This window comes from Rhinolophus sinicus, chromosome 15 (assembly GCF_057876585.1).
Source record: "Rhinolophus sinicus isolate RSI-liver-muscle chromosome 15, RSI-T2T, whole genome shotgun sequence".
NCBI classification, from domain to species: Eukaryota; Metazoa; Chordata; class Mammalia; order Chiroptera; family Rhinolophidae; genus Rhinolophus; species Rhinolophus sinicus.
Window position 1 is genome coordinate 133,319,486 of NC_142515.1, and position 22,447 is coordinate 133,341,932.

Here is a 22,447-nt window from a genome sequence, read left to right on the forward strand (position 1 = left end):
ACAAAATCCTGACCATGAGGTCATAATCAGAAGGACGTGTCCATTAAGTGTTGGGAAGAAATAATAATAATAATAAGCTGCCATCGTGCTCGTGTCCAGTCATGAGCACAAAACAAGTATATGCAGTTGCACTGGATATGCAAACAGACCAAAGTTTAATCACATATTCTAAAATAGATCTTTCTACCAGAAAACAGCCATGGGTATTTTCCGTAACTGGAGAATGCACTTTATTGTGTCACTATATTCCAACTAAAAACAAGAGACAAAAAATCATTAATTCTTTCCTCTGAGACCCTCTGGTGCTCTGCAGCTTCAAGCATTCATTTTTAAAAATGCAAATTGACGTACATACGACAGTTGCCATTACTTCTCACACTTGTCCTCTACATCAAATGTATTGTTAACTCCAGGAGTTTTAGAGGCGTAGTGAGTAAATCTTCACACTAGTGGGTTAAAAAACTAAGCACAGAACATGTAGACAGCTATTTTCCCAAACATGGTAGTGACCACATTGTTTCCCACATTTATACAAGGGCTGGAAGTGAGGGCTGAGCAATGGGAGGAGACTCCCTGTCATCCTCTGCGTTCATTCCAGATGTGCTGGAGTCTCAGGGAGAAAGCCCGGGCCTGGGGCAGAAGACCGCTCCCTGGACCTGAGCGTCTCACGACCTTGCACTGAGGTCGCCACAGGGCTTTCCCCGTTACAGAACCCGCACAGGGGGCACTAGCATGTGTATTTCTCTTACGAGTCAATAAAATGATGTAAAAATGGACGTTTAAGTCCAAAGTAAAGAAGCACAAAGGAGTATGTTATTTTATCTGTGGCAGAGCTAAAAAGACGCGGCTCTGGGCTCCACTTGGTTAAGTCTTCACCTAAAAGGTCTGGGTTGAATATAGTTGATTTTGGGGTAGGTCCAAAGAAGGAAGAGAGGTCTGCTTCTGAGATGACAGCCCAAGAAGGCACTACTCCAGGAAAGAGTGTAGAAAGCCAGGAAATGAATCAGAATGGTTGTGAATGGAGGGAGTCACACATCACTTAACCAGGAGAACCGGGCAGACGGGAAACCAGAAAAATGCCCCCGCTCTGGAAAATGCCCATCTCCAAGCCACCGAGGCCGAATGAGCGTATGTCTCACTGGGCTGTTCAGCCGCCCACCGCTCTCTGTGCATAACCTGCCGGGCGCCAGGGCAGTTTCCAGAGAGCAGGACGCGTCTACTCTCCCTATGCTGTGCTCCTTTACTAGAGAAACCAGCTTTGCAAATTCTGACCTGCTGTCTGAGGTGGTACCTTTGTGAACTCCAAAAACACAGGCAAAAGTAAGACCTCACAACGTTAACAGAAATGGCATTTTCTTCCAAGGATGTGAGTCTAGCATTTAAGCTAGTGTTGAATGTCTGACAATTGTTCATTCACGTACACAACTAAAGCATTCTCACTGCAGACAAAGCAGGATGGTGTTAAGTGCTAGCAACTCTGGGTGTCTTATTAAAGGGTCTGGAGCCTGGAGATTCGGCAAGGTCAGCCTACAAGGACCAAGGAGGTCTCCAGTTCTGCACTCAGAAGCCATGAGAAAAAATCTCAGAATGCAAAGAAACCCGACTCATGTAATTAGTCTTGGGGGGCTCGGCAAAGGAGAATGTTTCTAATTCCATTTTGTTTCAGGACCTCCACGGGCTGCTCTCCTTGTCCAAAGACGGCCCACTTTGCGTCCTGACGTGGTGGATGGTGTTACAAGCCTTGCGTTTATCATGTGAAATGTGGACGAGGTATTTCAGGATTCTTGGCGAGTATTTCCGAGATCATACAAGCAGAGTTCAGTGACCTGCTCACAGTCTGTCTGCACGGCAGGAGTTAGAATCATATCCTCACTTCACTTCAACAACACTATTTTCCTACACCACAAAAATTTCCCACTTACAGAAAGTGCACTGACCATTTATCTGCTGTTTTCTCTACTGCAGGCTACTGGTGTTGACCCTTTAACCGGTGCTGGGGCAGTGGGGACAGAGGTTGTCCACAGCTCTGCCTCCTAAAGCCTTACACAAGGGGGTCTGCAGGTGGGGAAACGTTCCACTGAGGCACCTGGGAAACTCAGCCCTGGCAATGATACGTTTTCCTACGTTTACTATCAATGACTATTCCTTTCTCCAGTCATTGATAAAGGATGGCTCTAACATGGGCCTCTGAGAGCCCAACGGGTGCTCTCAAAGATGTCGGAGGACCTGGGGTTGCGTTTATTTCTGTGTGTATGGGTGTGTGTTTAATTTCCTACTTCTTTAGTTTTTTCTTTATAGTTTTTTGTTTGTTTGTTTTTTAAGGAGGGCGCAGCTCATAATGGCCCATGCGGGGAGTGAACCAGCAACCTGTTCTATTAGCACCGCACTCCTACCAACTGAGCTAACTGGCCACCCTTGCTGCTTAGTATAATGCTGTTATAGAAAGTGCTTGGAATGGGAGTATATACCTATATACACACACTCTCTAGTGTCAAAGGTCCGTAACTAGCCAAAGTACAAGCAATGACTGATGTGGTGGTCAGCATGGACTTATTGTGCACACGCCACGCAGGCAGTCTGCAAGCCGCGCACTCACACCTAAGCCTGGGTGGGCTCCGGCTGTGTTGTCAGCACGCAGCTCACACAGTGAGCGAGCCGTGACGTTTAACTCCCAGTGACCAGTTATATCCAGATTGTCTTAAATGCCAGGGAATTGGTCAGTGGTTCCCTCATATCAACCTTGGGAAACAGTTCAAGTTTTGCCTACGTTTCCAGAGGCACAAGCAAGATATGATCCAGGTCAAGTTCATCTTGCAAAATAAGCTACATTAAGCTCTGTGTGCACGACTAATCTGGTTTTGTCTGCTCGTGGAATTTTCAAGGCTGGTCTCCATTTGTTCTCAATTTTAACAAAATCCTCACAATAACCCTATGAGATAATGAAGTATTCCCCTTATTTTGTGGATTAAGAAACTGAAAGCCCCAAAATGCAAATAACTTGCCGTGAACATTCCTGTCTTATGTTTCAATGATGTCACTGATAGTAACTGCTCAAATATCATGAGTAACCTATTTCTGGGAGGGTTTTCGTGTAATATGAAGTAATAGCAAGGGGAAAGTCTCTCCCCAATTATTGTTTTTTTAAGTTAAAATATAATTCCTGATTTAATATATTCTACTTCTGTGAAGACGAACAATCAGATACAATGTGCATGAGTGTAACATGAAACCATGGTATTTTCATTAGAAATCAACAGATTCAAATATAAGACATTATTTGACAATTTTTCACCTACCACATATAAATAGCAAAGGTTTTTGTATTACATGAAAAAGGTATGGACATATTTCTTTTTCTGTCCTCTTTTCTCTCCAGACATTGATTTTTCTATTTTCCAAATACAAGTATTTTTCTAATTATATTTATTGAATTTACTTCTGTATAGAATCCAAAAGTATTGAATTGGTGCCTGTGAATACTTGTGTAACCGCCATCTTTACACTAATATTTACGTGATTGCCCTTAATCTCTCTTACACAATCAGAAAGACTGGCCTAGGCAAGGCTTTCATTTGTCAGTTTTAAAATGACACAGTCCTACTCCAGCTGTGAGTAAGAACACACACCTCCCTCCAGCTGTGAGATGTGCAGTGTGCTCATTTCCTGAGTGGGCTTAAAGCCCATTCTTTCCAGGTGCTTCAGTAAGGTTTTGTTCTGTTTTTTGGCAGTCTGTTCTATTTGCTTCTCCACAGGAAACAGCAGAATTCCAAGCAACTCACTTGTAACGTCCAAAGTAGGTCTTCTCATTGTTTGCAAAAATACTGTGATTTTAAAAGCTACTGCCAAAGTTTGAGAATATTTACTCAAAGCCCCGGGAGATTCACAGGGAATCATTTTGTGGCCAAAGGCTGACTCTACTAATCTCACTAGGTCAGCAGGTCATGGAAATACTTTTCCCTTATTTTAAGCTAATCTTTTTCAGGGTGGGGGGGACATGCTATAACCAGCTATCAACAGGATCAGTTCTTCAATCGTTTTTAAGGGCTAACTAGAGAAAAGTGACAAGTCTGTGAATTACATTTTAGAGCTTAAAAAGAAGCCACTGAAATGTTCTGATGTTTCTTTTTCTATTAGGTTAATAAAACTGTTCATAGAAGAAACTTCATTTTATGTGCACCTGTCTGCAATGCTGAAAAATAAACTTTATATTCTGTGTGGGACACAGGCAAAGTCAGTCCATTTTCATGTGTTTTCGATGTTTTATTATGGACCCTTTCCATGCATGTTTTAACTGGAGCAGGGTCTGAGTGGGTGGCAGGCACGTGTCCCCGTTAAAACTTGCTCTAATCATTTGCTCTGTAAAGGTTCAGATATGATAACCACGGGACTAGACTCAACTGTGACTCTGAACCAAAGCATTAGGTCAACAACATGGATCCTTAAAAGAAATCACAACAAAAAATACACCTTCTCATAATAGAGTCCTCCAGTTGTTTCCAGAAAATAACACTGACTCAAGCAACTCAGCTAATAGACATAAAATAGAAATGCTAAAATTAGAATAGCATAAGGGAAGTGATGCCTTTTTATTGAAAGTGATTTAAATAATCACTTATTTCAAAATGTATGAGCCAACGCTCCCATTTTTGCCTTTCCATCTTTATATAACATATATTTGTATGTATATTGCGCTAAAACTTCCATTATTCTTCCATTATCCACTACAGTCTTTTCCTATCTAACCTCAAATTATTCAAAACACCATTATTTGCTGACCACTCCCCAGTCAGTTTAAAATCCAGAAGGTTTCTGACATTATAAAGAACGTACTGCCTTGCCTTGCATTTTGACCATTTCTACTTCACAGGTATAAACTAGAAATTCTCTCCTGACAAACATTATCAAGTTTACAGCAGGGTGGGGAAGAGAGCTTAAGCAAAATCAGAATTACTTTCCACCTATGAATTTATGAATTTGAAAAGCTACCATCACACTAGCTGTAGACATATTATTATTACTGGTTATTTCATGTTGAATTGAAATACATGGAAATTAATTAGATAGTTCCTATACGATTAGATGTATATTTACATGTAAATTTTTTGCTAAAACTATTAACATACCATTGTAAAGGAATTAGTTTCTTTAAGTTAATTCAAACCAAAAGAAATTTATGAATGTCGTAAAACTACATACCAGGTAGCATTAAGCGGAAAGAAAGAAAATACATACACCAGTTTATTTCCACAGGTTTCTGAGGTGGATAATTTTTACAAACTAGAGTCAGACTTTATGACTCAGCATTCTCAATATGCTAATAGAAACACCTGCAGAAACTCTGTTGTCTTTTTTTTTCACGGCCAGTAAACACGAAAGAACCATGAGGGGAAATGTCCCACAAAATCTTTTTAGGATCCAGATCTTTGCTATGAAAAGGCAGTCATACTGACTGCAGTCATGTTTGAATCAATGAATGCCTTTCTTGTGGGTTAACATGAAAACCTGACAAACAACATTGTTTAATATGAAATGCTGTTTTAAAAGTCTCATCAGCAACATTAGTCTCCCTGTTTCCCACAAGATTTACTGCAGGACCTCCGCTTTTGTTTTAGTTGACAAAAGCCGGTTTTGCTTCAGCGGCTTAAAATCAAACACTTCCTCCAGAGAAATCTAAAACGCTAATCTGAAAAAACATATGCACCCCTGTGTTTATTGCAGCACTATACACAATAGCCAAGACATGGAAACAACCGAAATGCCCATCAGTAGTCGACTGTATTAAGAAACTGTGGTACATTTATACAATGGAGTATTATGCAGCCATAAAGAAGAAAGAAATCTTACCATTTGCAACATGGATGGACCTAGAGAACATTACGTTAAGTGAAATAAGTCAGACAGAGAAAGACAAATACCATATGATCTCACTTTTATGTGGAATCTAAAGAACAATAAGTGAGCAAACTAAACAGAAAAAAAAAATCAAACGCTCCCTAAAGAGGTTTTGGGCTGAGCGGGAAGAGAAGCAGGGGTGCCCCAAACCTTACATCATGATGTGAGCATGTGCTCCCTGACAATTGGACTTGTTTTCCGAAAACCAAATTCCTTCTGAGTAACTGAGTATAAGAACTGACCTCGTTAATGACACACTTATAGAGAGCTATGCTCTTAAATTTTTTTCTAAATTAAAATCTACTGGCATTGAATTTATAAATAAGAAGAGACACATACTTTTAAAAATAATTTAAAAAGGCATGATGCAATGAAAAAAGAAAGCATGACAGCGGAGGCAAGAAGCCACTTCAGTCACTGAGTTGTTATGTGACCTTGGAAGTCAGGTGACAGCTCACAGCCTCCCTTCCTGTATCTGTGAAGCAGAAACAGGGACGGTCACCAGCCACTTCCAGGGCAGCTGAGTCTGGGAGCCACCATCCCGCGTGACATGAGTACACTCCTGCCAGGCCTGTCTGCTGCCAAAGGAACAGGCTGTGTCACGGCACCACACAGGACAGCACCAGGCGCTCCCTCTGGGAAGGTGTGAGACCAGCAGCAGCCAGGGCAGGAATGAGGTGGGGACAAACAGAGAGAAGACAGGACACAGATTTAGCACCTGATGTCAAATGCAGACAGCAAGGGTATCATAGCTTCAGGGAGAAATTATGAGAATTAAAGGACTTGAGTTTTTTTGGAATGACCTTCTTAAAATTCCTAAAATAAGAAAGGGCTAAAAATTCCTGGTGTTAGAGACGTGGCTTGGGAGTGAGACTACGTGGGCGCTCCAATCCATCAGCGGTGTAGCTAAGCACGTAGTTCCCCCTCCGTTCCCTTAATTATCAAACAGAGATGAAGACACTACCCACTGCCCGGCTGGGGCCAGGATCACGTGTTCACATGCGCACAGCACGGAAAGGGGCCTGACTGACCCCGAGAGCCGCCATCAGTGTCAGAGAAAGGACACGAGAAGGAAATGAGACACGGGATTTGGGGGTTGGAATTCATCTCTTTGTCTTTACGTGGGGTCACTGACGCTCAGAAAAGTGAAGTGAGCTGCCCCCAAATCACAGAGCTCGGCCGCGAGCCCCCACGTCACAGAGCTCGGCCGTGAGCCCCCACATCAGAGCTCGGCCGCGAGCCCCCACGTCACAGAGCTCGGCCGTGAGCCCCCATGTCACAGAGCTCGGCCGTGAGCCCCCACGTCACAGAGCTCGGCCGCGAGCCCCCACATCAGAGCTCGGCCGCGAGCCCCCACGTCACAGAGCTCGGCCGTGAGCCCCCACATCAGAGCTCGGCCGCGAGCCCCCACGTCACAGAGCTCGGCCGCGAGCCCCCACGTCACAGAGCTCGGCCGCGAGCCCCCACGTCACAGAGCTCGGCCGCGAGCCCCCACGTCACAGAGCTCGGCCGCGAGCCCCCACGTCACAGAGCTCGGCCGCGAGCCCCCACGTCACAGAGCTCGGCCGCGAGCCCCCACGTCACAGAGCTCGGCCGCGAGCCCCCACGTCACAGAGCTCGGCCGCGAGCCCCCACGTCACAGAGCTCGGCCGCGAGCCCCCACGTCACAGAGCTCGGCCGCGAGCCCCCACATCAGAGCTCGGCCATGAGCCCCCACGTCACAGAGCTCGGCCGCGAGTCCCCACGTCACAGAGCTCGGCCGTGAGCCCCCACGTCACAGAGCTCGGCCGCGAGCCCCCACGTCACAGAGCTCGGCCGTGAGCCCCCACGTCACAGAGCTCGGCCGCGAGCCCCCACATCAGAGCTCGGCCGCGAGCCCCCACGTCACAGAGCTCGGCCGCGAGCCCCCACGTCACAGAGCTCGGCCGCGAGCCCCCACGTCACAGAGCTCGGCCGCGAGCCCCCACATCAGAGCTCGGCCGCGAGCCCCCATGTCACAGAGCTCGGCCGTGAGCCCCCACATCAGAGCTCGGCCGCGAGCCCCCACGTCACAGAGCTCGGCCGTGAGCCCCCACGTCACAGAGCTCGGCCGTGAGCCCCCACGTCACAGAGCTCGGCCGCGAGCCCCCACATCAGAGCTCGGCCGCGAGCCCCCATGTCACAGAGCTCGGCCGCGAGCCCCCACGTCACAGAGCTCGGCCGCGAGCCCCCACGTCACAGAGCTCGGCTGCGAGCCCCCATGTCACAGAGCTCGGCCGTGAGCCCCCACATCAGAGCTCGGCCGCGAGCCCCCACATCAGAGCTCGGCCGCGAGCCCCCACATCAGAGCTCGGCCGCGAGCCCCCACGTCACAGAGCTCGGCCGCGAGCCCCCACGTCACAGAGCTCGGCCGTGAGCCCCCACGTCACAGAGCTCGGCCGTGAGCCCCCACGTCACAGAGCTCGGCCGCGAGCCCCCACATCAGAGCTCGGCCGCGAGCCCCCATGTCACAGAGCTCGGCCGCGAGCCCCCACGTCACAGAGCTCGGCCGCGAGCCCCCACGTCACAGAGCTCGGCTGCGAGCCCCCATGTCACAGAGCTCGGCCGTGAGCCCCCACATCAGAGCTCGGCCGCGAGCCCCCACATCAGAGCTCGGCCGCGAGCCCCCACATCAGAGCTCGGCCGCGAGCCCCCACGTCACAGAGCTCGGCCGTGAGCCCACCTCTGATGCAGAACTCTGAGCTGCACCCCCTCCACGCCAGGTCAATGGTTTTCACTCCTCCAGCACATTTTATTTTCTCTTTAAATTTCTCATCAGCCTCTACTCTTCATGACAGTCTGCGCCCAACTATACGTGAGGCACACATCCATGCGTCTACCGCAGGTAACATATAGTCTACATACAGGGCACTTCTGGTGGACAAAGTGCTCCACACTTATTTCACTATGCACTACATTCCCAGCATATTCTGTTTTTTGTAACAGTCATGGTTATCACTTGTAATGGCCGCAGCATTGCATCACGTTGATGGCCCACCGTTTATTTAACCCATCTTATTTAATATTCAGGCTACTTCCATGACTTTTATTATAGACAGTGGTTGATTTAATTCTTCCCCCATTTCTTCCCCGCTTCCTGCATCAGTAGCTTGTTATGGCCTCATCCTGGAAATCGCGTGCCCCCACCTTACCCCGCTCCCAGCCCCAGGACTCTGTGTCGGTCATGAGATTTGCACTGGCCAGTGGGATGCAGGCGGATGAGCTGAGTGTTGAGAACAGGCTTGTTTGGATGGGCCGGCTCTCCCGGGCTTCAGCCATGAGAGACGTAGAACGTGCTAATTAATACGCCCAACGCAAACTGTGTGCTGTTTCATCCCTGTTTCACAGATGAGAGTCACAGAGAGGGTAAGTGACCCATTGGCTAGCGAGTGGGTGGAACGATGCAGAATGCATGCTTTCCGCCATCTTTACAATGCCTAGTCCTTGCTTTGAAAAAGTTTTTTCTAAACCATTTATTCAAATATTCTCATGCCCCAATACATGTATTTTTTTCTTATAACGACTCTATGCATCTCGCCTAATTTAGTCTAACATTTACATTAGTTGATGATTGTCAGATTTTTAAATAGATTTCGGGTAAAAACCTTTTCCTTCCAAAGCAGCTGTGTTCATCCACGTCTCAGCGTGGGGCTCTGTCAGTGGGTCAGCGCAGGTAAGACAGCTTCCATACCGTTTGCAGGGACCTGTTGCGATGACCTAACATCTCCTGCATCCTGACTCCCTGTCGTCTCCCTCTGACCAAGACCTCACCCACCTCCTGGTGTGCTGCTCTCCAGCCGTGGCCATTTGTGTTCTCTTACGACGTCCTTCTCTGGCTTCCCCACCCCCCTTTTGTACAACCACCGGCCTGACTCAACCTGCTTTCCCTCCCATGTGAAATGCTAACAGCAGCACATGAGAAGCCGCAGGGCACAGAGCTGCCACCATGCCTACTGGTGGCACCATCTTTCCAGGTCCAGCTCTCTTGCTACTTCTACCCCGTGGCCCCGTGTCACCCTCCCTCCCCTGAAATCCTTCTGGCCTAGACCCCGTTCTCACTCCTCGTACCCACCTTTCCCTGGCAACTCCTACCCACTCACCATCTAGAGGTGGGTGAAGTTATCTGTCCTGCCGGTTCCCTGAGGTCCAGAACGTTCGTCCAGCACCCACTGCACGCCTACACCAGGGTGCCTCACGGACCTGCAGTTCAGTGCCACCTGGGCCGCATTTCCTATCAACTCCCCAAACCTGCGGGGCTTCCGTGACTCATGCCATTGTCAATGCCACCACCATTCAGGCAGTTTCCCCACACCAGAACTGGGTATAATTTCTCCTTATTCCTACTCTCCAGTCACCAGCTTCAACTGATTTCACCACTGAACCTCTTATACATGGTCACCATTTTTATCCTTATGATAAACGCAGACAGCCCATGACTGGGGCGTGTTACTTCCCAGAGGCCAGATGAGGCACCTGCTCTTACTGACAGGCCTTGGCCCTGGGTTTCACACCTGTCCAGCCGAGCTGGGACCACACTCCACACTTCAGTGTCAGGTCAGCTGCAGGCGTCTTCAGCCCGTGCCCCAGGGAGAAGACCAGGAGGTGGCCCAACAACGGGAGGAGGAGAAGATTCCCTCCCACCCCTCCTCAGTGTCTGAGCCAGCAGGGCCTGTGGGCTGCTGCCCCAGCACGCACTCTGAGGCTGAAAGCCTGCCCCTCCCCGCCTACCTCATTCTGCCACTTACTGCCCTCAGGTGTTCTGACTCTAGACCTAGCCACCTTTTCTCAGCTGTGTTTCCAAATTGTGTGTGGTAGATGGCACGCCCATCCATTAAGCAATCCCATTAAAACTTTTTGATGCTTTAGGTTCTAAATCAGTGGTTTTCAAAACTCAATACACACCAAAATCACCTGGGGTGCTTTTTCTAAAATACCTATTCCCAGACTTTGGATATGTTGATTTAGGTCTTGGGTGGAGCTGGAAATGTCCTTTAAAAAAATCCCTAAGGGGTTCTAATTGGCAAGCAGGTTTAGGAATGGATATTCTAAGCAGCACACTTCTATGTAAATAATACAGAACTTTATCTATAGTATAAGCAATAAGGACAGATTTTTAAATTGTAGGAACTGCTAAGGTTTCCCATTAAGAAAATGTTGTTTAAAAGCCTTCTTTCACATAAAGGTATTTGTTGAGTTGGAGAAAGATCTCCTCTGTGACAGCTTATGTCTTCTGAGTTTCCAGCGTCCACAACCTCGTCACAAAGTATTTGGACAGCGACATTTATACACACTTGATACTTGAGTGTCTCTCACATTAGTCACCTTTTCATTATAAATTATTACAGCTTGTTTCAACAGCAACATCCCAAGAAAGGCAGTGATCTTTACTTAACAACTCATTACGAAATCAGTGAGTCAGTCATCCTACCTGGTCTGTTCAAAGAGCACTTGGGACAGTTTGATGGCTCCCAGTAGCCCTAGTCCCCTGCTCTGATAAAGGGTTAGTAATGATTAATAAGGAGTGTGTTATGGGAGCCACGGGAAGGTGACTACATTGGCACAAACGGCTGTTTTCAGACACAAGCAGAAATTGGGTTTTAAATCTTCTTACCAGTCTATAAATCCCTGGAATGACCATTTCCACATTTTTTACAGGGGAGCAGTGTGGCAGGCACGCTGTCTTACAGCAACAGACCAGTGTAGGTGAGTGAACCCTGTAAGGCAGCAGGATTCTGTCCAGGCCTCCTGGGGGGCTGCAGGGAGTGTCACCCTCAGGACAACGATTAACACGGATATTTCAAAGGAATATTGAGCAACTACCCGTTTTCCTGCATCTGTGGTGTTCTCAGCTTCTCCAGTTACTGACAGCCCCCCCAAGCCCACCCTTCATTGCAGCCTCCACCCCTGGCCGTTCACACCCCTGGTCTGTCCCCCAAGGAGCCCCAGGCCACGCTGTGGTGCCTCCGTCCTGCCAATTCACTACACCCTTTCGTTTCTTTTTCCATTATAAAATCAAAGAAGGTCCTATCTTGTCCCTTATTTTCCTCTTAGTTGATTGCTTCTCTCCAAACTTTCAAGAAATGTCTCTCTCCCATCAGATGACATAGCCACAGCCTCGTTCTTTAACCTGAGGAGTATATTGCTGTAAAAATCTTACACATTGGGACAGTTGTGTTGTCTACGTAGTCTTTACTCCCTCGAATCTCTCCCTGAAAATGACCAGGGATGTCTTTTCCTGTATTTTTCATCATGTCTTGCTCTCACCAAAAACCTTCAATAGACTCAGTATTCTCGGTAAAATTACAACTCTTCCAACTTTGATGGACTGAAGCAAGTGATTTGTAGCCTCTGTCTCTATAAATACACCCTAGAAGTGGCCTTACTACGATTATGTTGGTGCAAAAGTCATTGCGGTTTAAAAGGTTAAAAATGACTGCAAAGGCCGCAAGGACTTTTGCACCAACCTAATACTAAGTATTTTATCACGTGTGTCCTGCTCAAAGGGACGCCCCCAAATCAGTGCCGGCCCTGTGTGCCAAAGCCCCTGTGTCTGGGGTCACCTTCCCAACATGACGTCCCACACACACCTCAGCCAGCGGCTCTCCTCTTCCTCTTCGGTGAGATGTCGGTCCCTGAACCACCGCTTCTCCTTCCCCAATTCCGACCACCTTTGAGGCTTAGCTCCGCCCACCCCTGGCCACGCCTCCCGAGTCATCAGTCCACACTCATTTCACCTCTAAGCAAATCTACTGGCTCATTTTTAACTGAACCAAGTAACGCATTGAATATTTATACAATCGCGCCATCAGTAGAGTGTGTTTGTAATGTGACCACATCAAAGCCACAACAAAGAAGTGATTCTTTAAGGGAAACTGAGGTCTGCACACCGAATGCTGCTCTACAGCCAGGAATGCACCTCTCGCATTAGAGGGTCTCTAACCCGGAGTTTCACGGGGGAGCTAATCTTCTCAACACGCGTGACACCCAGTCCCACGAGGAGAAACACCAGCCTCATGTGTTTATGTCGGTACAGGTGCAGTAAGGCGGGGACAGTCACCGCCGGTCCCTTCACTCTCAGGACCGGGGAATGGCCCTTACCCACCTCCCTGCGTGGGCGGGCACCCCGCTGACTCGCTCTGCGTGCGCAAGCACTCATTTCTTGGCTCTTACTACTAGTTGTAAGCAGTTCTTAGTCTCCCTCGGGTTGGTCCTATTTACTCCAGAAATGGCTTTGTCGGCCAGCGCTGTCCCTTGGCTCACGCGTGTGGGGAGCGTGCGCATGCGCCTGTGTGCGGTTAGGGCACTAACTCCCGCAGCTGTGTTCTCTAGGGAGACCTTAAAGCCCACTCGAGGGAAAAAATATCTTTTAACAGAAAAAAGGGGTTTTGAACTCAAACACTTTTCTAAGTCTAAATTTTCTGCAAAATCAAAACAAAAAAGTTATAACAAAATATCACCTCCCTCAGTTTAAAGGTCACTTCCCTATAACACCTCACACACTAACCACACCGTTTCTTCGATTTAAAACGTCTTTGAATTTTCTTCCTTCTCTTCAGAATGCTGTCTGCATGCTGCTCAGAGAGGGGGTGACTGGACTTCCGGGGTGATGCGTGATCAGTATGTTTCTTCCCCAGCAGCGCAGAGGCGGCTGAACTTAGCCCACGGCCACCTTCCCAGCCTCCACTCCTCCAGCACGGGTGGAAGAATACCTCGTGAGGGGTGGAACAGGAGGGAGGGACGTGTGCAAAGCACTATAAGCCGCCCTGAAGCGTGTGTGTGTTACTAGAATCAGGCTGCACGTGCTAAGTATCCGGTAAATGTTAACATTGTATCTTTTCCCCTCTTGCTTGGAACCGGAACTGAGAACGGCCACTTGGGCCACTTCATGTGATGTCACTGACCAGCCCCAACTGAAGGCAGCTGCATGGATGTGAAGGTCCATTTGCATCTTTTCCAAACAAGCACCCTGTTAGGTCCACGAGGCAGGAGCAGGCCTCACGGGGCTGCTCATGCACTTGTGACACAGTTGGTGAGTTAACTCCCATTTCCAAGCAGGTCTGCACAGACTGCCCGGGAGGGGGGCCTGGGGAGGAGGATGGACTAGCAGTTAGTTAGCTGCTCGGGGCACACTCAAGTATCAGACGTGTGAACTTTCCATTTCACCACCGTTTCGCCTGGAAACGAACGGGAACATTGGCAACAGGAAGGAACTGAGAACAACCATCTAAGGGAAGCCAAGCCTTAAGCTCAGGCATTGGACCTGCAGGCCCATAGTAGGTGCTCACTCAGGCAGTGCCGAGTGCCAACGGGAGAGAAAAGGCTGCTGGGTGGCTCTTGGCAGCGAGCGCCTCCTGCACAGAGGCCAGACGTCCCCTTCTGGGTGACCAGGGCTAAAGCCATCTTCTGGGACTGCGAAGGGATGATCCCCAGTCAGGACAAGCGTCTGCCCTGTTCCCACCACCGGTTCCGTGGTGCGAACAGGGTTGTGGGGTGGGGCTGGGATTCCTGTCCCCGCGGTGTCAGCTGGAGACCCCATGGGTCAGGGTGCGGGAGGGGAGGAGAGGCACCTAGGGAGATGCTAACCAGGAAATCGGGCTGCGAGGCGGCCCTGCGGAAGGGAATCCAACCCGAAACTGGAGTCGCGCCTGGTAAAAAGGGGCGGGGACTCGGGGTGCAGGAGAAATGGGGGCGAGGCGGGTAGTGAAGGAAACCGGAGGGGAAGAAAAAACGTTCTCCTTTCTCAGGCTCTCTCTCTCCGTCCACCCAGGAGCTGGAAGGTTCGAGGGCGCCGCGTCCAGACGACAGGGGCCCTTCGTTCACAGACCCCGGGGCAGCGCCCGCCTTGCCCGCCATCCAGTCACGGGGGCGGGGGGGCGCGGACAGGGATCCTGGACCGTGAGCTCTGGTCCTGGAGACGAAGGGGCAGGAGCAGCCAGGGGCGGCCACCTCCCCCGGGAATGGAGCCGCGGCGCCGTCGGTGATTCACTGGCGGGGGAGGGGAGGCGGGGGGAGAGCGAGCGCAGAGCCAGCGGACCAGGCGTAGCCGCAGGGCCAGGCGCACAGGCTCGGAGCGGACCAGGGCACAGGGGCTGGGGCAGGACGTCCGGAAACGGCTTCTTCTCACTGCAACGCGGGGCGAAGCCCGACACAGGCCAGCGCCTACGAAGGAATTCCCCTGGAGAAGGAGCCCGGACACCCAAGGAGTGACGGGCCGGGCCGCCCCAGCCGCCAGGGCCTCACCTGCCCGGGGAGAGCGAGGCGCCGTGCTGTCCAGGTGGGGGACCGTCACCCCGCATGTCCGCGCCCCGAGAGCCTCGTCCCAACGTCCAGGGCGTTCGGGCCACGAAGAGCCCGCCGGGGGCAATGCTGGGCGCTGCTGGCGAAGGACAGAGGGGGAGACCTCACGGACCAGGCGGCTTCCCCGCCTCCCGGGCCGCTCAGCCAGCACTGCTAGGAGATTAAGGCCGCTGGACGCCGACACGGCGGGGCGGGCCTTCCTCCCTGCCTCCCGCGTGCATGAGCGCCCGGCGGCGCGGGGCGCGGGGCGCGGGGACCCGAGCGCATGGCCCCCGGGGACTGCGTGGGGCCTCCGCCGGCCAGGGTCCGACTGGGAAGGGCGCCGGCCATGCGCGCGCTGGCGGGCCTGTGGGTCCTCGGCCTCCTCACCTGCTGCTATCTGTCCTGGGGCCACGGCTGGGAGGACGAGCAGGAAGGGGCCCAGCGAGCGCAAACGGGGGACACACCGCAGCCTGGCACCACCGCCACCTCCCAGCCGCATCTCATCTTCATCCTCGCTGATGATCAGGGATTTCGGGACGTGGGCTACCACGGGTCGGAGATACGGACACCCACTCTGGACAGGCTCGCTGCTGAAGGGGTGAAACTGGAGAACTACTACGTCCAGCCTATTTGCACACCGTCCAGGAGTCAGTTTATTACCGGAAAGTAAGTGTTACTGTTTCATGTGTTTATTCCTTGGGGAAACCTTAACGTTTAATAAAAATCCAGGAGGAACAGAAAATGTGGGGAATGAATGAATGAATGACATAATGGTACTGAGTTATGGTATTGACATCGGAATGCCCCACTAGCCTGCTCTTGTCTGGTCTCAGGGCAGCCTGCTGTCAGGACCTGTAAACCCTCACCCACCCACCAGGCAGCCCAAGAAGTGGCCTCCTTTCCCAAATCGAGTTTGGCTTTAGGGCATGACCAGATGTTGTTTCGGGTGTCGCCCTAGAATGCAGTCCGCACAGATAAGACAGACAGAAGAAAATGCTTCTGCATCTCTTGGTTGTTCTTAATGTGGAATTAAATAGTCAAAGCCACAGGAAGAAGGGCCAATGGATGACAGGCAGTGTCAGGCCTGCGCAGCAGTCCGTAGGGTCTGTCCTAGGAAATCTCTCTTCCAGGGTCACTAACAAAGGCCATTTGTAATTATCAAGGCAGTTCTCAAAACATCAGGAAATTATGGTAAGTGCTCAGCAGGAGTCAAATTCCATCTGAAGTTTTCAATGACGACTCAAGTGCCTGGGAATTTTCTGACTAGCTCCAAGGAAAGTCAGATTATTTGGACACTTAAGTTTTAACTATTATCATAAGTGATTTGGACGTCCCAATCCAGTGTGTGGAACAGAAATAAACCAGGACAGCCAGGTTGAGCTACCAGCGGACACAGGCATGAGAAGCTTCAGCCGCGTCAGCCAGCGTGCGTCTTGTGATTTCTGGGTCAGGGAGCCCTTGCTTCAGTGCAGTTGTTCTTGGACTTGGATCCTGGAAGGGTAGCCAGTATCCACTGGAAAATTAAAGACTATTTGGTAGGAATCTCTGTCTTGCAGACACTTGTGCCTACAGCGTGATCTCCACTGCTTAGCAAACTGTCAGAATTTAGCATTACTGCCAGAAAAGAAAAAAAAGAAAAGATCCCATACTTTCCTCTCTTGAGAGAAAGAAGTCTCACTGTACACGGAGTCATTTTAAAGGTTAATTGGGGTAGAAAGCTGAGGGCGTTTGATATTTGTAAAGGGGGCAGAGATTGTTGGCTAGAAAACCGCAAGTCCATCTTCGGGCCTGGAGGTCAGGTCTCAAGTCTAATCCCAAGCTCTCTGCTGTCTGGCTTAGGAAAGAAATGTGTCATAAAGGCTCACTGAACCTCTTCAACTAATTACAGGATGTACGTTTACTCAGAGAGCCCGCAGTAGTTGACAACTATGTAACTGAATTATATGGACTTATCTTTCACAGTAAAGCGTATGTTTAAGGCTCTTCACCAAACAACCCTGAGTTCCTACCCACTGTCTGTGCTGACAAAAGATCTAGGTTTTCCTTTTAATCTTTGTTTACTTAATGACATGAAACAGAAAGGAAGCTGGAAATAATTCCTAATTTTCTCTGCTGTCAGAGGTTGACTCTCCGGTTCTTTCAATGCAGTCAAGCATCTCATAAGATTTATTCTATTAAAATGATGCATCAGTGCAAGAAGTTATGCAACTGCTCTATAGACAAAAAGTTCAAATGGCTACCGTGACTTGATTTAAATTTCTAGTTGAATTAGGCAGTTAAAGACTTTTGCGCTCGCAGTTCTCCTTCTAGACAAGTGTCTGGGAGCCTGGTGGTCCCTGAAGCCCACTTCGGGGCTGAGAACAGTCGCTTGTCTGCTCTATGCGCACACGTCTGTGTTTCCTGGATCCTCTCAAGTACAAACAATAAATAAATAAGCAGTAAAAACCTAAATGGACTGAATTAGTTTAAAGGAAAAACTAGGTTATATGAACTATGTGAGGATTCACACATCGTCACATTTATAAGGAAGGCGCTTCAATGCTCGGTGATGAGGCAACTTCTGATACTACTGAGTGTGCCCTCCCCGCACGTGTTGCTGGAGTCGAGCTGTACGAGTCTCTGCCATGTAGTGCACAGACCCAGCAGAAGTTCCAGGTCCTGTAAGAGATGACATCGCACTCGTCTGGCAGTGCTGACAGCAGCCAGCCCAGAGCATTTGTTGTGTGCGGTTCCCGGACAGGAACTGTGAGGAACAAACACGGGGGCCCTAGGCTCTGCACAGCGGTTCTCCAACCTGAGCGTGCCGAAAGAAGCACCGAAACACTGGTTAGAATGCATGTTCCAGGCCCAGCCTGCGATTCCGCTTCCTGCTCTGGCGCTGCGCTCAGAAAGCAACAGTAATGTCAGGTTGCTCTGATAATACCACTCATGTAAATTAAGAGTGTTGGTGTTAGATACCAGCGTCCATGAGCTGTTACTATGTCTCCGGATGATGCATTTTTATCTCATTTCATCTTTACAATGACTCCATGAGGTGTTACTATTGACACCCCCATTTCATATGGATATGGTAACAGGTTCCCAGAGAGGTAACGATGCAGGGTTCTGTACACTGGACTTTGAGAAACAGCACTGTAGGTGTCCAGAGTTGGCCTGGTAAAGTTGATTGAGAAAGCAGCTGCCGATGTTTGGTTTATTTCAAAATGATTTTCTCACCTTTTTTTTTGCAGTTTTTCAAATGAAGACATGGAATTTTCCAAGTCTTCATTTGAAAAATTGTAAAAAATCGTGAAGTCTTCCGAAAAAGAATTATAAGTTTTGCAAAATTTAGACAGGCGTTTTACATAGACTTTCTAGTAGGAAAGACTGGCAATCTGAACTGAATTTACTCATATATCTTGGGCAACGATTTTGTGTTTTTACTACTGTGTTCTTTTTCCCACTTGAAATACCATGATGATCATTTTAACAAAAGCAAAACTCAAATAATGTGTTTCTGTGACAGGATAACTGGATAAATTCATGTCGTGTTAAACAACCCTGCCTCTCCCAAGGGTAATCACTCTCCTAGCTTATTCCACCTTGAATTTATTTCACCGGTTTTCCACGTCGTGCCCTGTAGATACAATTCATTTCTCCTCATTACTGAAGAGCTCCTTGGCATTGATACGCTAGACTGTATCATGCAGCCTCCCGCTCAGACACCCGGTTGTTTCCAGTGTTTTGCCATTCATTCCCAGCAGCTGCCCTGAACATACATGCTTTTTGGTGACCACGTGCACACCTTTGTCTTGAACATCTGTCAGGAAGCGGGGTCGCTGGGTTCCAGGGGTGTGTACGCTCACTTTTCCTAGACACTGCCCAGTGGTCACCTGGAGTGGGTCCTCCAGTGCACGCTGCCCTTAGCACCAACGGCTCGGTTTGCTCCCCATCTTCCCAGCGCCTGCCACTGTCTCTTCCATTTTGGTCATTCTGGTTGATAAGCATTCTGGTGGCCCGTATGGTTTAGGTATGCATTTGCCTGGCGACTTTTCATGTTTTCACGGACGTATGGAGATCCCCTTTGATAGGGATCTAGTCAAGTTTTCTGCCTAGTTTCCCATTAGGTGATTGATTTCTGGTGGTTATGTATATATTCGATTCCTTTGTCAGATATTTGTATTGCATATGCAAACCACTCTGTGGCTGGCTTTTTAACTCTCTTAATAGTGTTCTCTGATAAATGGAAGGTTTTGGTTTTATTGTACTCTTATTTATAAACTTTTTCTTTTTTACGTTCTATTTAAGAAGTCTTTGACTAAATCAAGATCATGACAATGGTCTTCCTTTTCTAAAAGTTGTATTGTTTCATTTTTGTATTTAAAGCTACACCTCATCTGGAATCAAATCCTAGTATGATATAAGAGTTCAAGCCTATTTTTTCCGTGTGTATGTCCATTTGACCTGCACTATTTGTTAAAAAGACCGTACTTTCTCCACTTCCCTGCCGTGTCACCTTCTCCTTGTGTCAGGAAAACGTACACGTCTGGGTCTAGTTCTGGACTCCACCCTGTCCCATTAGTCTGTCTACTCTTGTACAAATACTGCAGTGTCTTAATTGCTGTAGCGTCACAATAAGTGCTGCTATCTGAAAATTAAGTCCTACCTCCTCTTGTTCAAAATAGCCTTAACTGTTCTTTACCAGTTTATTCGTTGTAATATGAAAGACCGGGACAGATGGGTATACAGACGCACATAGGTTTAAGGACGTGGCCTTGGGGGAATACGAGGGAGTTCCCTTCCGAATCATCCTACTTTCTAAGTGAAATGCGAAATGAGATCACTGCTGGAAAGTGAGGGTCTAGAGGTTAAAAGACAGAGATAGAAAACACGCCTGTAGGACAGCGAGAAGTGAGCTGGGAAGGGGAATGCTGCAAAACCACGGGGCGTGTGGTCATACGTTACAGCGACCAGTCACCCTCTGTTTCTCCCGCTCCATAATCAGTGCCCATGTGTGGAAGAAGCACCGTTACGAAGCGGATTTCACTTCTTGGGGCTTTGCCAGATGAAGGGAGTGTGACCATGGACTCTAAACTTGGAAGGAAAGGGGGATGAGGGGTCTGTGTTCTCTGGAAAGCGGCCGGGCTCAGTGGATGGGGTTGAAGTGAGCAACCTGGGAAGCTGGAAAGGTAGGGAGTGGTAGTTGAAGAAGAACACGCTTGGGATCACAATTCTGTAAGGAGTGCGATTTTGGGAAATGGTAGGGGAGTGGCTGCTAAGATGACAGGGAGGAAACCATCGCTGGGAGTGAAGAGGGCAGGGTCCTGGGGGTGGAACGTGACCTTCCGTGGAACGTGAAACCATAGGACAATGAGAGTAGCCATGCAGTGAGGATGGTGAGCCAGCTGCTGGACCATTGGTGCCAGGTGGGGGCAGGGCCTTGAGTGGGGAAGGGACTCTCACAGAAGAGACAGTGAGATGACAGCCTGCTGACACACTGAGCTGGTAAAAGGAGACAGGAGCCCACCTTGTCTAGAAGTGCCAGTGAAGCCCATCCCTGCTGCAGGCTCCGTGATAACGGGATGCAGACCAGCCCCAAGTGGACAGATGCAGGCTGGCCCATAATCAGCTAGAGCATGAGGGCAGAGGACACATCCAGGACACACATGGGCTCAGAAGGGCTTTCGCTAGTGGCAGACTTTCACAGCAGAAGGCTCCTTGGAAAGACTTAGGGAGTTGGGGTGGGTGGAGAGGATGAATCAGAGTGGAAGAGGGACAGAGAATGACAGAGATCAGCATCGCAGTGACAGCAGATCTGGGAACACAGGAGTCATGGTGGAGACTCCGATAGACAGGGCTGAAGGGTACGGCAAGACTTTGTTCCTGCCAATCTCCTAGGAGACGATAATTAGAGCCTCTTTCTGGAGACTGGCCTGGGCCCCCTGACTACTCCTCACCAAATCTGCAGCCACACTGTGTGCGGTCAGGCACACAGTCAGGAGCTCTGGGGCCTGGTTTGGGCCAGGAAGGGAGGACCACATGGGCCTCCTCTGTGGACAGGCGGGGGCTGCAGATGCAGGCGGATGCATGTGTCTCCCCAAAATTTACAAAGTTTTGCTTTTAGATATGAAATTGTCCGTGAACAATTATCCTGGTGTTGAAAACCCTGAGAAAGGAATTGAATTGTTCAGCCACTCTCGCAGGAAGCCCAGGGGAATGGGGCTGACTGTTCCATTCCTTAGGCGTGTGGGTGTACACACACCCCCACACACGTGCGCACACTGCACACTTTCCCTCTGCTCACGCTACAAGCGGCAAGTCGTGCAGGCTTCCTCTTCCATCCAAGGTGTAGTTTTAAGCAGTTAGTGTTCCCCGCCCTCAGCCTGCTCGGTAAACACCAGTTACTAAGAGTTCGCTTATTACATTCATAAATATTTAGTTAATACATAAACATTTGGGAAAATGTAAATGTTATGGTTAGAAGTTTAGAAGAAACAGCAGGTTTTCTCCAAGCCTCACACTGACTTTAGACAAATGGCTGTAACAAGTGGAGACATGGCTGTAAGACCTCATGTGTCCCTTCAAAAAGGCCGGCTCAACAGACGAGACCATGCAGCCAACAGCTGCCTCCAACCAGCCGCCCGCGTGGAATCACGACCAGGAAGCTGCAGGATCAAAGTCCCTCATCTCAAACGAGTCTCCTGAAAAGGACACTCTTTGAAGTGACTGTCTAGTCAGGTAATTCTGTTGAGTTCCCTGAATAGCTGCTCTGAAAGGGAGGTATACCAGGTGCCGACAGTGGAGAACATCTGGTTTCATCCAGATGGTCCCTCCCAGAGATCAAAGATGGGGGACCCAAGCCTGGAGCGCCCTCTGCCATAGGAGCTCAGGATGAAAGCTGCTTTATCTGAAAGCTTGATGCTCTGCTCCTTTGTCCTACGGCGACGTTCCAGATTTCAGTATTGCCTTTTCCTGTGTTCTACTTTGTTGCCACATTCTCTCACCCTTCTACACACTGAATATTCCCAGGAGTGTCACCTCACTGAGACCTTCATTTCCCACGTTTTGCCTCTAACCTCTTAGTCCCTCTCCCTCCTAATCACCCAACACCCTGGCTTTACTCAAACGTGACTCTCATTCCATCACCGCCCTCAGCAAACACCTTCCCCGGTCCCCACTGGTGACCACAGAGGGGAGAGAAATGGATTTTTACTGTTCTCATTGCTTCTCAAACATCCTGTCATGTGACATTCACATGCACCTGAAGGTGAAGTATGTT

General features: G+C 49.2%; 1 protein-coding gene across 1 annotated transcript in view; it reads left to right on the forward strand.

Moving 5' to 3' along the window:
- The first annotated feature begins 14,580 nt into the window (after nt 1-14,580).
- ARSJ (arylsulfatase family member J) overlaps nt 14,581-22,447 on the forward strand; it is a 31,054-nt gene continuing 23,187 nt past the window's right edge. The window contains exon 1 of the mRNA XM_019757032.3: nt 14,581-15,855. Coding sequence (XP_019612591.3) covers nt 15,473-15,855 — 383 coding nt within the window. The 5' untranslated portion in view covers nt 14,581-15,472. The remainder of the gene's footprint in view (nt 15,856-22,447) is intronic.